Source organism: Salarias fasciatus, chromosome 13 (assembly GCF_902148845.1).
Source record: "Salarias fasciatus chromosome 13, fSalaFa1.1, whole genome shotgun sequence".
NCBI classification, from domain to species: domain Eukaryota; kingdom Metazoa; phylum Chordata; class Actinopteri; order Blenniiformes; family Blenniidae; genus Salarias; species Salarias fasciatus.
The window spans coordinates 24461912-24477552 of record NC_043757.1 but is presented as its reverse complement, the minus strand read 5'-3'; the positions used below and the strand labels follow the sequence as shown (position 1 = coordinate 24477552).

General features: G+C 45.4%; 1 protein-coding gene across 2 annotated transcripts; it reads left to right on the top strand.

Moving 5' to 3' along the window:
• Window positions 1-1211: 1211 nt before the first annotated feature.
• Window positions 1212-12971, top strand: mocos (molybdenum cofactor sulfurase). Of its 2 annotated transcripts, XM_030107185.1 has the most exons (15): window positions 1212-1487; window positions 1587-1676; window positions 1795-1861; window positions 1954-2601; window positions 2701-2777; window positions 2937-3136; window positions 3222-3338; window positions 3432-3812; window positions 3928-4090; window positions 4215-4302; window positions 4712-4836; window positions 11423-11519; window positions 11657-11798; window positions 11920-12024; window positions 12091-12971. In XM_030107185.1, the coding sequence occupies exons 1-15, from the start codon at window positions 1376-1378 to the stop codon at window positions 12196-12198; spliced, it is 2520 nt and encodes an 839-aa protein (XP_029963045.1). In that variant the 5' UTR covers window positions 1212-1375; the 3' UTR covers window positions 12199-12971. The 2 variants fall into 2 exon arrangements, with proteins under 2 accessions (XP_029963045.1, XP_029963044.1); XM_030107184.1 differs by having other exon boundaries at window positions 11920-12971.
• The last annotated feature ends 2670 nt before the right edge of the window (window positions 12972-15641 follow it).

Sequence of the window (15641 nt, the reverse complement as noted above, 5' to 3'; positions counted from 1 at the left end):
ATATCACTGTAACCACTGTTTACATCTAATGTTTAGGTTTGTTTTCTAAGTTGTATGACATTCATTCATCTATTTTGTACTATATATCATTTGTGGAACTTCAAAGTTTATTGTAGTTTACAGTGGGCAATTGCAACACTACATCCGTGTTAGCAAAACAACCACAGCAGTTATTTTCATTGAAAGCTACATTTATGGCCTTCTTTGTCATTTTCCCATTCTGTAAAGTCATCCTGTCGGTCTGATTGCGCCCTATTTATGGCTGCTTTTCTCCCCGACGCCCGTTTGATAACCCTGCCATGAATCAAAGGCTGTCGCTTCCGTGTTGGCACAGGGACAGATTGAGAATATGACCTTTAAAGTTGTTGTTTCCAGTGAAGTTGTGCTTGTAGGTTTAGATCTGATGTTGATTCAGTGCATTGTAAATGTATTGGGTAGTGACTGACAGTCCTCCTGACTTTCAAAGAACTGAATCAGATATAATATTAATGATAATAATGATGATAATGATGATGATATTGAGGTTGATGATGATGGTGAGGATGATAATAATAACAGTAAGAAGCGGTAGAAGAACTGCGAGAGAGAGCGAGAGAGAGAGAGAGAGAGAGAGAGTAACTTTCAAAAACATATTACATGACATTTTAATGGATTAACTTTTTTTCAATTCTTTCCCAAACAAATGGAAATACCCTGCTATCTGAAAAAGGCCTTCATCACACTGGTAAAGACTACTTTATAAAACATTTATATTTCACAATAACTCAAATAATTTGAGCTGTGATGTGCCATACTGCGCATATTTAACAATACACCATGTCATAATTCAAATGAACCCACTTTAATATTATTATTAATATTTGGAATGAATGCATCTTTTCTTCATGCCTTCAGCCACAACTTGAACACAAACCACAAAGAAAAAACTAAACCTTACTGTTCTTCACCCTCATGTGTTGATGTTGCCTTTTCTTATTTCCCCCCAAAAGAAAATCCATGAATGAAGCCATCTGGAAGGAACAAGTGAGAAAAAAACTGAAGTGGGTGGAGTCTCAAGGTGTCACGTGATGTCTGAACAGTCACATGACAGTCATGACAGCGTATAAGAGCAGATTTTTTTTTTTTTACATAAATACAAACTTTTTAATGTAGTTTCCTGAAACTTCTCAGTTCATAATCCATAAACATGAACTGTGTTGTTTAGAGCTTAGTGTGTGCGTGTGTATGTGCGTGTGTATGTGCGTGTGTGTGTGCGCGTGTGTTGACACTGACAGGAAACACCGTGTCAGCTGAGCTGACGGACTTTCACCTTTCCGTCTCAGAACGCGTGAAAAGACGCGGCGCGCGCGCTCTCCCCCTCGCAGCGAGCAGGTCGATGGATTTCCACCAACTTTGCACTTTTGAAACTTTCCAGCAGCTCTGGAGTCACTACGGCTATGGAGGGAACTTCCGAGACGTGATCGAGCAGGAGTTCGCCCGGATTAAAGGTAACGATCGCGGCGGGCTCGCCCCCCCTCCACCCCCCCACCCCCCCGGCCGGCTGGCTGTCTTTTATTCCTTCCTCTCGTCTCCTCTGCTGCAAACAGGAACAACATATCTGGATCATGCCGCGGCCACTCTGTACCCCGAGTCCCTGGTCCGGGACTACTGCCGGGACATTACCGGGAATGTTTACGGTCAGACAAGACACATAAAAAAAAAAAAAAAACCCGTGAAGAGTTTCTCTTTTTTTTTTAAAGTCTTCCTATAAAAATCCAAAGCGTTAAAGTGTTGGTTCCTCGCCCCCTCCTGCAGGAAACCCTCACAGCCACAGCCCCAGCAGCTCGCTGACACATGACACCATGGAGAGGGTGAGATACAGGTGAAGCCCTCCACAGTAAAAGCCTCTTAATGAGTCCTTTCAAGATGACACTGCTGCATTTAATGATTCAATAACTGCACATTTTCTTACAGGGTATTGCAGCATTTTAACACCACCCCCGAGGAGTACTCTGTGGTTTTCACGTCTGGCTCTACAGCCGCGCTCAAATTAGTGGCTGAGAGCTTTCCCTGGAGGCGGCGGGCGGAGGGCGGGGCGGCGAGCCTCTTCTGCTACCTCACCGACAGCCACACCTCGGTGGTGGGCATGAGAGGGCTGGCGTCCCCCCGGGGGGCGGTCGCGCTGCCCGTCCTGCCACAGGAGCTGCGATGCGGGGCCGAGGGGGGCGCTCAGGGCGGGGACGACGCCGCCTGCCAGACGCCCCACCTCTTCTGCTACCCGGCGCAGAGCAACTTCTCCGGGAGGAAGTACCCGCTGGGCCAGGTGCGAGGCATCCAGGCCAGGCGCCTGTACCCGGCGTGCGAGCGCCCGGGCCGCTGGTTCGTGCTGCTGGACGCAGCCTCCTATGTCAGTTGCTCCCCTCTTAACCTCCGAGACTGCCCCGCCGATTTCATCCCCATCTCCTTCTACAAGATGTTTGGGTTCCCCACAGGTCTGGGGGCCCTTCTGGTCCGCAATGACGCAGCCAGCGTACTGAGGAAGTCTTATTTTGGCGGAGGCACGGCGGCGGCCTACCTCTCGGGGGAAGATTACTACGTGCCGGCTGCGAACGTCGCTGACAGGTAGAGTAATGCACGGGGCAGCCGGATCCGAGATGTTCCCGGAGAAACTCACAGCGGCTTTATTGCCCCTGCGTAACGCTTCCTCTCCGCCCGATCAAGGTTTGAGGATGGCACCGTCTCTTTCCTGGACATCATCGCCATAAATCACGGGTTTGAATCGCTGCGCCGGATCACAGGTGCGGTGACAGAGTGTCTTGATTCACACAAGGCCGTTAAAATCCCTCGGTTCAACAGCGGGATGTAATCCATATGCATGGCGTTCATAACGGTAACCTGCTTGAGGGTAACACCATCTTTATCCCCTTTTCTTTTCTTTTTTCTTTTTTCACCTTCAGGGAGCATGCACAACATCCAGCAGCACACATTCGGCCTGGCGCGCTACACTTACATGCTCCTGTCAAGTCTTTGCCATGGCAACGGGAAACCGGTGGCTCGCGTCTACACCGAGGGGCAGTTTGAGAGTTCAGTCACACAGGGCGCCATCCTGAACTTCAACCTCGTGGACTCTCACGGGCAGATCATTGGGTATTCGCAGGTGCGTGTGATAGTTATGATGGAGATCAGAGTCGTAGCGGTTTAACTGGGGCGCGTTCGTGTTCAGACGCTCTGCCGTCCCTCAGGTGGACAGGATGGCCAGTCTGTACGACATCCACGTGCGGACCGGCTGCTTCTGCAACACCGGCGCCTGTCAGTTCTTCCTGGGGATCAGCGGTCAGCAGATGAGGAAGAATCTGCAGGTGAGAGCGGGGAGATGAGGGAAAAACAGCCGGTCTCTGACAGCGTGTGCGGTAGGGGGGGGGAGCATCACGTCGTCCTCCTCTCTCTTTCAGGCCGGCCACGTCTGCGGAGACAGCATGGACTTGGTGGACGGCCAGCCGACCGGATCTGTTCGGGTGTCCTTTGGCTACATGTCAACGTTTGAAGACTGTCAAAAGTTCCTGAAGTTTGTGGCCGAGTGCTTCGTGGAGAAGCCGGTCACGGTGGACCACGCCAGGCTGCAGAGGCTAAAAACAGCCACGGCGCCGTCCGAGGACTCCGGCGAGTATCCGTCAATAAAACAGACTAATGGAGGGGTGTATGAAGCAGACGAGCAGCAGCCCGCGGAGGCGCCACTGACGGGATTTGGATTCAGAGACGCACACAGCCGTGGGGGGGCTTACACCCTGACCGGCATCTACATTTATCCCATCAAATCCTGTGGAGCGTGTGAGGTTTGAGCACAGCCCAAAGTCCTCCTTTTCTCTCTCTCTCTCTCTCCTCTTTCTTCCCTCCTTTCTCGCTCCACCTGTTCTGATGCGACTTCGATCCTCTGCTCTCTCCATGCAGGTGCACGACTGGCCGCTGGGACCGCAGGGTCTACTGTACGACCGGGGCTGGATGGTGGTGAATGGGAACGGCGTGTGTCTGAGTCAGAAGAGGGAGCCCCGCCTGTGCCTCGTACGCCCACAAGTCCGCCTCTCCTCAAACCGGTTGCTCCTGCAGGCCTCAGGTCAGGCAGCCGGCGCGTGGCGGGGGGGGAAAAAAAAAAGAAGAAGAAATAAATCAAGTCGGACTTTCAGCCACAAATTTGTCAGAGAATTTCTGACTTTAGTCTTTGTCCGTTGCCCCCGCAGGGATGAATACCATTTCGGTTCCGCTGAAAGACGACGCTCAATTGCACACGGACGAGCGAGTGTGTCAGAGCAAAGTTTGTGGTGACAGGTGAGCCGGCTGTGTGAACACATCTGAGAGCGGCAGGAAGCGCCGTGACACACTTCTTCTGTTCCACATCTCCCTCTCCAATCGGCGCCGCTTTCATGCCGTCTTCCCTTAGCGGTCGGTATTATAAGCTCTCCCTCCCTCGGTTTCTTAAGACATTCTGCCTGCTTCCCTTCTTTTTTTTCTTTTTTTTTTATGGAACACAAACAAACAATGAGCAGGAGATGATATTAATCTGGTCTGACAGATCCCCGCACGGCGAGTCACCAGTTAAAAAAAGCTATTCATCCCCAGATTCTTGGATTTAGATGTCATAACAAATAGTAAGCAGCATCTGAATTCGGTAGATTTCCCCGGGGACCTCCTGGATGTAACCCCCCCCTACCCTCCTCCTCCCCTCCGACCCCCCCAGGGTGGAGACGGTGGACTGTGGAGACGAAGCGGCGTCCTGGCTCTCAGACTTCCTCGGACAGCCGTGCCGCCTGATAAGACAACGGCCCGATTTCACCCGGGAGATGAGGAAGAAGCCGGTCGGAGGTATATCTATTCATACATTCCACCTGCTCCGCGGGGCTATTCTGGGATTTCTCTGGGTGGTCTTGGCTTATTGTCAGACGGAACGGGGAAATCTGAAAACCCTGATCTGCTCCTCGAATGAATTATTTTGGCTTCTCTGGAGATTAAACCTCTTCTGGATCTCTCAGCCATTAAAACCACTTCACCAGACGAAACACATCAGGTAAATTAACTAAAGCAGAGCTGAATATTCACACACAAAAAGAGAAAAAGATCCTATTATCCCAAAGCCCTACGTGCTTACACTTTAGGTTTCATGTTAAATAGAACCTTTTGGTTGATATTAGACTGAATTTCATATGAAAAAGAAACTGCAGCAATATGTGTCAACCAATAATGCAACAAAATGGGGAAAGAAATTAGTCATAATTAAGATAGATTGCTGAATAATATTCATATGTGAATTACTATGGTGACTTTACAGTCTGTTATAAATGCAAACAAACAAAATAATTTCCAAGGAATATCACCTTATTAATGTATTATTACATTTTTAAACTTTTAAAGCTACTTCAGTATTGTATTGACGAACAAAATACTGTATTACGTTATTGGCAAGCCATTACGTTATTGACTTTAAAACCTTTAAAAAGATTCTCATTGGCATGTGTTACATTATTGATAGGAAAAGTTTTAACCTCTGACCCCCAGTCATCCTTCTGTCACACCGCAGTTCACTACAGCTCTGGGTCAGAACGTGCGGCCCTGTTTTGAAGGATGAATAATTTACCATGTGCCCGCCACGTGCGCGCATGTGAGGGAGGAGCGCTCGTGACGTGCAGCACTGATGCTCACTCTACTGCTTATGTTAGCATAGGAAGTGCAAAGATACTCAGTTTTAGATTGAAATAAAATATACAATACGCAATATTTTTACGAAGCTGAATCCACAAAATGTTTTCATTGCAAATATTGAGGTATTTTATTTTGAAAATGCATGTAAATACCTCTGGTATGCCAAAATGCAATCACTCAAACCACAAAAAAAAACTCCATGACCTGTAATTCTAAGGCATTGTACACAGAACGCACCTCACCGCCCACAAACCCTACGCTGTGTTTACTTCCCCACGTCTGCGGATAATCATTTACAAGCATTTCAGCTTTACAAACACACCTAAACTTTTATGTCAGAGGTCAGGAGCAGGCTCGCTGAGGTGCTCCTCCTCGGCGTTTGATTCTGCACAACAGTTGCTTCGCAAGGTGATACCTGAACAATGCGGCTGCTTTATCGTTTGAAACCTTTTTTGTATTTCGAGTGTGGAACGCAAACAAGACTCTTGAACTCTTGAAAAGCGGAGATATCCACAACTCTTGCTTACTGATCATCCAAACCTTGAAAAACTAACAACATTCTCAAACCACAGCTCTGAATTCTATGAAGAAAAAAAAAAAACCTTGTTGTCATTTCCACAGTGCCCACAACGCTAAACCCTCTTGACATCCACAGAGCTCTGCCAGCCGGCTCGCCCTGCTGTCTGCCTCAGACTGCTGGAGTCTGTTCTGGTACATCATGAATAAAGACCTCTGGTTCTCTGAGATCTTATAAAAATGGAATTTCTGATCCACATTTGTTCAGCAAACACATTACTTTGTGTGATCTGTCCGCACTTCATGGGATAAATGTGCTTCAGATGTTTCATACTTTGATTTTTGAAACATTTCCTTTGTTCTCGAGTGTTTTTAAACGACTTGTGAAAACATCTCTGCAGCTCGTTGCACCGTAATAACCTTCCTATTAGCTTACCTGTCAGATCCGAGTGCTGCTCCTCACCATAACAGAAACACACAATGAGAGGATTTTAAGCTTTTAAGTGATATTCAGTCGTTTAGCTTTCAGAAATTGCATTCCTCTGGAGATCTTGCAGAGGTTTGCTATCATCATTGTGATTGCAAGATTGCAGTTTTCTGTAAAGTCTGAATAAATATTCTAAAATCTATAAATACTCATATAGATACTGCACCTCTGAAGTCTAACTGCAAGAAGGATCAAGTTTTTAGACCGTATGACGTCAAAAATGATCCTCATAGGCATGTGTCAAACTGAGAAACCGGCTGCTAGTTAAGAATAAAAGTCCATCTTTTTGCATAGTAAAGTTCCAATAATTAATTCAAACGCTGCTTTGCAAAACAAAACCATGTTAGATACGACCATGTCTCCCAAAAGGAAACATTATGTGGATAAAAATGTGTTTCATTCAACCCTCAAACGACGCCGAGACGGGAGAAAATGTGTCTTTGAATTTATTGTGTCCTTCATAAAACTGGATGCTGCAGCAGGAATATTGACCCTCGCTGTGAGGCCTGTTCGTGTGGTGATGTGCAGTCAATAGGAAATAACCTTTATCATGTCGTCTGTCACCACAATACCCACAGTCAGTCTGCATTTCCATCCATGGATTAGCAACAGACATCAAGGGCGCGTTTTAAGTTGACGAATTCAGAACAAGCATCACTCATACACACAGATGCAAACGTCATTTTCAGTCTTCCTATTTCTTTCCACTGATCAACCTAAAAATCCAATTTCTTGTTCTGTAAATTGAAATTTCTCTAAAAACCATACTCAAATTTGGACTTACTTGAAAAAGTCTTCACATTTGGAAAAACTAGAGGGACTGGATTCATAAAAATTACCTGAAGTAATCAATGAATGCTTGGAATTTAGAAGTTGTTTCATTAAAGGTGCCTTAAGGAGTTTGCACGTTTTATGTGAAACAGCGCCCCCTGCAGGCCTTGGGCGTAACGCAGCTTAGTGAAAAACTCGTGCCTGTGGCTTGTGTGCACGGAAGAGGGGAACTCCTTCCTCACTCTTTTAGTAGCGCTCGAGTAAAATGTAAGTTTCTTTTACCTGGTGGAGTCTGTGCTGGAGCTGTGGCAGTGCTAGAAGCCAGTCTGTTCTTACTTTCTGGAAGATCCTGCTCAGTTGTTGCTCACTAAGCATCTGGCGGAGTAATGGCGGATAAAGCGAAACTTAAAAGGACGTCAGGTCAGTGGGAGCGCGCATTATGTCACATCATCTCAAATTCTCAGCAAATAAATGCTGGTGCCGGACCGGCACTGCAACTTTCAAGTGACAATGTAGCGCTGTTAGAGGTACTTGTAATGAATATGTCAGGGCACATTGTACACATCGTTAAAAATGTGTAACATATTTATGGTGGAAAATAAGTATTTTTAAAGTTGAAAAACTCCTTAATGCACCTTTAAAGTATGAGAAACACCTGAATAATTATAGAAGAGGCATCAGTTTTAATCATGGGGTTTAGTTTTAGCGTTGTGATTTGTTCTGTTAGTTCAGTAAAAGCGGGATTATCTCAGCTTGAGCAACAGATATTTGACTAAAAAAACTGGTTGTTTAAACGTCTCGGAGACGCTGGAATTTCACAGCCAGGGAGGATCACAGGAAGAGATACAAGAATATGAAGTTTATTATAGGAGGTGCAGTGTGTGAATCTCGATTTGTCAGATTGTGCAGAATCTGACCATTTCTTAAATAATGAATCGTGCTTTTTTTCCCCCCCCCCGTTTCTAAATGATCCAGGCAGCTTCGGGGTCACAGTGTGGGTTAAGCTCCAAAACCCTTACATTCCCTCCACCCTTTAGTTCCCATACTGCAATAGATACACCTCCTCCTGTAATCCTGCCAGACTGGGGAACGCCTCTCCACGGCTTTCATCGTGTTCAATCCAGGTTTCCTGTTGAACCATCGTCTCCAAAATTCAGCGTGAGATCCCCTCCGCCGGTATCACCGGGATATATCCTCCGAGGGTTCCCGACGCTCCCCGCGGAGCCGCAGGAAACTTTTAGGCAAATGCTTTCACCGGCTGAGTGCCTCTGCTTGCAACAGCCGGAGCAACCCTCAGGAGTCCCGCCTCTAATACCTGGAGCTGTGTCGGGCCTCTGTCGGCAGCGCTGCACATAAATAAGCAGGACGGCTGTGTGCCTTTATAAAATTCACAGCAACCCTGCCTCCTCTCAGTGGGGAGCAGTGAAGTTAGTTTTTTTTTTTTTTTTCAATTTCCAAACGAAATGTGTTAAGAAATAAGAAATGTGTCAATTGAATAGCCAGTGTTGTCATTTATGTGTGGACGTTGCTCTGCTTGATTCCTGCAGCTTATTTTCAATCACTCACCTGCAAAGAATTAATTCTATTAAAGGAGCTGGCTCACAATTCCTCTAATAATGACCTGTATTCCATTAAAAGCCCGTCTCCTTTAATGACCAGGCGCATCTTTGAAGAAAGCTCTTTTTGTTTTCAGTCTTTTCTTTTTCTCTGTGAAGTGCTACAGCGCTGTACTGAGAGTAGTCTGTGCAACAGCGCCAGTCCTCCTGGTATGGCGACTGTGTGTGTTACATGTGTCCGCTAACAATGGCGGAGGGACAAAAAACATTAAAGGGGCTGTATCATGCTTTTTTAGCTAGTCAAAACCCTAGCTTTGGCATTAACATGGTAATAATTTATTTTTGGCGCTAAGGAAAAGTCATTTTGTGTGAAATAAAAGATTTTCTGGTGGCTAATTCTGAAACCCGGAAGAGAAAACGCTCCGTTTCACTGAAAATCCCGCCTCTCCCCCTGTGGACTTTGACTGACAGCGTACTTCAATCAATCAGAGCTACGTTAGCGTCTCTAAGGGTTAGCTTTAGCTCTTTAGCTTTAGCTTCTCTACACGCAAAGACACGCGAAAACATCTTTTCCTGTTACAAACTCACCAAGCGCAGACCCTTCAGACTCTTGCTCTTGCTTGATTGTTGCTTTCAGACGATGGTTAAAGTTTATCTCCGTAATCGGAGTTACAAAAAGCGGCAACGCTGATTGCCGAGGGCCTGCGGGAGGGGGGCTCAGGGGAGCCATCTTCACCGTGTGACGTGAACGTCACCTCTCTGAGCAGCAGAAACACGAGGAAAGCTGAAACACACAGGCACGAAGGAAAAAAACACTTTGGGGTTTTTGGTGAGTACATAACTATATAACAAGGTTAAAACATACAAAAGGTGAATTTTGCATGATACAGCCCCTTTAAACTCGATGTTGAGATTTTATTTTTTTCTCATCGATTGAAAAAATAAAATCGAATTATTCAAATTAATTCGATGTATCCCTCAGCTCTAAACTGCACTACTGTTTTTTACTGTTTTAGTACCGTTTGATACTTGTTTTCAATAAATTAGCTCAGCACATTTCAAACTGACACAAAAGATCTTTCTGCTCTTTTTGAAAATTTTAGAATACAAGCCTCTCTCCTACACATGCCTCCTTCCATTAAAAGCCCGGTGCCAGTTAAACTTGAGACAAACAAAAGCCCCGGCTACTATAAGAGGATTTACGGCAAGCAAAATGCTTACATGCAGATATTTAATGTTAAAAATAAAAGTAACACAAACAAAAGCATGCTGCATGTTGTTTAGTCTGGGTATTAGAGAACACCATCCTGCCATAAAGCCTTTTGTTTGTCTTCACATCAGTCGGCCAATCAATCACACTTTATTGACTTTGCTCTCCCTTACACCGGTACCTTCACACTGGACAAATGCAAACCCCTGCTCAAGTAAAATGTCTTTTTTGTCTATTTTCCCACATATACAAGTTGTAGGTGTTTTTAGCATCTTCCAGTGACGCCAGGGTGAATGCAGCATATTTATGGAGTTATTCTTTAGTAACTGAATGTAAATCGCCGATGCAGGCGGCGTCATTTAATATCTGGCTGGAGGCGCGGCGCGGGGCCGGCCCCGCCGCTGCAAACGGAAAATAGCAGTAGTAAAAAGGATTAGGCAGCCCTCCTGGGTCCCGCCATCAAAATATTTCGAGCAAACGGTTCCATTTGACTCTATTAAATGCTTTATCAACATTCATAGAGACGAGGCGCTCTCGCTCAGCGCGCTGGGAAGAGTACAAGATGTCGAACATTTATTGAATGTCATAAAACGAATGGCGTCCTTTTATGAACCCCGTCTGATCAGGTGATATAATGGAGGGAAGAATACCTTCCAATCTGTGAGCGAGGACTTGAACATGAGCCTCACATCTGTGTTCAGTAATGAAATGGGTCTGTTAGAGCACAATCTGATGGCTCTTTATCGTTTTTCCTGTAACAAGGAGATGAAAGCTCGGCCGAATGAGGGAGGGAGTCAAAGCACGGAGTAAATACCGAGCCAGCTCCGCTTACCTTTCTCTGTTTCTTTAAAACAGAATCAGCTGGGAAACAATGATTAAAAGAAACCTAACAGTTAAATGTATATGCTTGTATTTATCTGATGGAGCCAGTCATCAAGTGACGGTTTGTTCTATTCTCGCAGCTTTTCAAGGAGTCATTAGGAGAAGGATTTGAAGGATTTCCTCCCCCGAGGCTCATAATGATCAAACTGTTTCTGCACACTGTGATAACTCTTCACACACTTCACTCTCCGTGTTCCCGTACAGCCTTAAATTATCTTTTTTTTTTTTTCCTTCTTCTCAGGTTGCCGTCTGCTCAAACTGCAAATCAAAATGTTTTTTTGCTGATTTGGAACAAATCAGCGGGGTAATGATACAGTCTTTCCTCCCTAGCTGCCGCCTCCACGTCCCTGTCCCTGGTGAACGAGGCGCAGTATCTCATGATCAACTCCGCCAGCGTGGAGCTCATTCGGGAGCTAATGAGCTGCAGGTTTGAGCACGCGACGCGTTATTCAGAATGCGCCCGAAATGATCGGGCCGCTTCCACGCGCGTGCATTCACATCACAGCGAGCCATTTACGCCGCGCTGCAAAATAACGTGCAATTTCCCACATTCGCCTTTCTCAGGCAGGACAATTCGGAGGGTGATCAGCTCCTTGACACACAGAGCGTCATTAGCCGCTTCCGAGCCAATTTAGTCATCGCTGGAGAAGAACCATTCGAGGAGGATAATTGGTCGCACTTGATTATTGGCAGCACCCGATTCGTGGTGAGCGAACGCTTCCAGATAAACGGCGAAACCCATAAAATGTGTTGGAAGGGCTTTTTTTTTTTCTTTTTTTTTTTTTTATATAACTGACTCGATCGCTCTCTGTGGGATCAATCCCAAGGTGGCGGGTCAGTGCGGACGCTGCCACATGGTCGGGGTGGACCAGGAGACGGGGGCCAAAACCAAAGAGCCGCTGCTGTCCCTGACTGCCCACCGCAAGGGGAAGGTCAGTGTGTGTGTGTGTGTGTCTGTGTGTGTGTGTGAAAAGCGTAATTCCACGTGTCATTTTCAGGTGACCTTCGGCGTGTACCTGACCCACGAGCGGCCTGAAGGCTCTCCTCCTGCGTCCGGCCTCCTGTCCGTCGGCTCGGCCGTCCGGCCGGAGCCGCACAGCACCTGAGGAACATCCTCTATATTTACTCCGCCGTCATCGTCAGTCCCTAAGTGACCGTTTCTACGCCGCGTTGCCACTACCCCGTTATGCTCTTTAAATACATCCAATGAGGCGGCGTGAGCGAGCCGTTATTCGATTAGAAATGTCTAGCTTTTTGACGCGGTTGGATATTCCCACAGAAGGTCATGTGCAGAAACCTAAAACACACAAATCATATCTCTGCAGCAGAATAACTGACTGGGTGCTCAGTGCCTTGAAAATCAGAGCTTAGACTCGAAAGAATGATAACTGGTTGTCAAGATGAGGGAAAACGTGTGCGGCCTGAAAGATATTGGGGTCAGAAGACGTGACAGAGTAACAGAACACACAAGAATTGGGACAAAAATAGCCAAATGGTATCGCTGCATTTATTTGATTTTTGTGTTTTATCCCCATCAGTTTGTCTGACATTATTGAAAAAAAAAGAAAACATAAATATTGTGGATGTCAATCACATCAGTGAAAATAAAGTTTTATGTTCAAGCAGACTCTCTCAGGTCGGCATGTCTGATGGAATAACCCCCGAAAAAACCACCGTTTAAAAATTATGTTTGTATAATATTATAGAATATTCACGCTAAGGCACGATTCACTTGTAATTCCTGTAAATTCTTTTTTAATGAAATGTAAAGACTTGGACCGGATTTGGAAGATTTTCTTCTCCAAGGCAATTATGTGGATTTTATTCTGTGGATTAAAGTTTTACCACTGACAAACTGACACTGTGCGGCTTTGTTTAAGTGTTCAAGTGTGGCTCACGGTGAGCGTGCAGCAGGCTGGAGTGCGCTTTGGGGGCATTTCTGTGAGGAGTTTGCGGATTCCTCCAGAGAGTCCTGACTCCCAGTCACAACCCAACTTCGTTCTGTCGATTGTTGATGTTCTCTGCGGAGATCCGTTCCCACCACGTCCCTGACCTTTCTGATGAGTTTGTTGGAGTCGGCCCCCCTCAGCCTGCTGTCCCAGCATGCAACAGCACAGAGGGTAGCCCCCACCACCGCAGACTGATAGAAGACCTTCAGCATAGTGCGATAGGTGGAGGACTTTGGTCCATGTTGTAAAAGGCTTCATTAACCTAGATTCTTGTCTGTGTTTCCCCGCTGGTATTTGGCCATGTAAACATGTCAGCTTTTGGTTTTCCATTGACCTGAACACGTGGAAAAAGCACATGGACGACCATTCAATCCCTGAGATTTTAAGTTCCTGTTTTTCTTTGGACGTCCATCTACAAATTATAAAATTTGTAGATGGTAGTCATAAGAAGTGTTAAGTCATAAGTAGTCATAAGACTACACTTAAATTTCTGATCTCTGCAGATTTTAAATATTGAAAAATGTCTGACAAAATGCACACTATCCAGACCAGATTGTAAACTTGTGAGTGCAAATATGTTAAGTGCATCCCTTATCCACTCTTTTATTTAAACAGGGGTGTTGTAACAGCAGTAAAGAGGTCTTCGGCTCCACAGGCTTATCTTCCACCACTCGACTGTGTCCAGCCTAGAGGTGTGTGTAACCAGAGGGTCACGAGGTGCAACACCAGAAGGTTACACTGTTTTCATTGTTAGGTGTGATTTTGCCCACTCACTGAGTTGTATCCATCTCAGCATTGCAAAGAAACTTAATAATTTAAGAAGCACCTCCACACACACACACACACACACACACACACACACACACACACACACCTGTATGCTCACAGACAGGCACATAAGGTGAAGTTGTCTGCTTTCACACTGATGAATGAAATCACCTGTGTTGAGGGTGGAACATCTCAGCTGGTGGTCTCACACACACACACACCACACACACACACACACACACACACACGCTAACCCTAACCCTAACCCTTTTCTATCATGCTAAATTCAAAGTGTATCTTATTGGGATTTTGTGTGATCAACAAGCACAACCTGCTGCACAATTGTGAAGTGGACGTGAAATTATACATTGTTTTCTTTCTTTTATTCTTTAAAAGAAAAAACAGAAAAGTGCAACATGCAAAAGTAATTATCCCCCCTGAGTCAACACTCTGTAAAGCCTCCTTTCGCGGCGTCGCAGCTGAAAAGTCTTTTGGGGTCAGTCTCTACCGGATTTGCATCTCTTCAGGCTGAATGTTTTATAAAATAGCTCAGGTTCATTCAGAGTGGATGGAAAGTGTGAACATTAGTTTTCAAGCCATCGTATCTCTGGCTGCATGTCTTTGGTCATTGTCCTGTTGGGAGGTTAGACCTCCACCCCACCCTCCACACGTTTCCTGTGTCTCCAGCTCCGTTCGAACTTGGCTGAGTTGAAACTACAACTTTCCTCTTGCCACTCTTTCACATCGGCCTGATCCTTGACGTGCAGGCTGAGTGATAAAATTTGGACAGATTGTCTCACCTGTGTTGTGGATCTGCAGCTCCTTCAGAGTTCCCATGAGGCTTTGTGCTGCTCCTCCGATCAATGCTCTTCTTGCCCGGCCTGTCAGTTTAGGTGGACGGCCATGTCTTGGTAGGATTGCAGTTGTGCCGCATTCTTTCCATCTTTAGAAGATGGATTGCGAGATGCTCCGTGAGACTCTGAAAGGTTGGGATTTTCTTTTTTTCTTTCTTTTTTTTTAATAACTAAATCCTGCTTTGAACTCTACAGTTTTCTCCCTGACCTGTCTGGTGTGTTCTTTGGTCTTTATGATGTTTGTTCACAAATGTAATGAACATCTCAGACCTTCACAGAGCAGCTGGATTTATTGTGATATTAGATTGCACACAGCTGGACTCTATTTCCTAATCAAGTTACTTCTGAAGGGACTAAATTCACCTGGATTTTATTCAGGGGATCAGCGTAAAGGGGATGAATACTTTTGTCATACACTGTATGTCTGGAATTTCACTCACACAACAATACACTGCACTGTATATTCTATAATTCTCCTCAGAATATGCCCACCATTTGAATTAAAACCAAAACTTTTAATTTCTGGATTTGGAGCCTACTTTTTTGTTTGTTGCATAGAAAATTGAAATTCCTCCTTTATGTCCACATTTGTACTCAAAAGTTAATTACTACACAGTTATTGTTAAGTACTTCACTGCTTGTCTGAGGAATGTGCTTAATTTGTAGGGACTTTATGTTGGGATTTTGAATCTAATGAGCAGTTTTTAGGAAGATTTCTTTAATTTTTATACCCCTAATTGAGTAAGTTCGCAATTTCAGCAGCTTGAAAGCAGCTGAACTTGAACACAACGCATTTCACTCCAGTGAAAAGACTAAACGACCCATTCCGGTTCAGCCCAGCAGGAGAAGCTGGGCTGTATTTAAGGAGGCAATGCGGCTGTTTAGACTTTGACGAGCAGTGTTTAACTGCTGGTTCTGCCTTAAGCGCGTTTACTTCCCTGTGTTTACTCCCACCTTGGATGAAAGCCGATAAGAAGC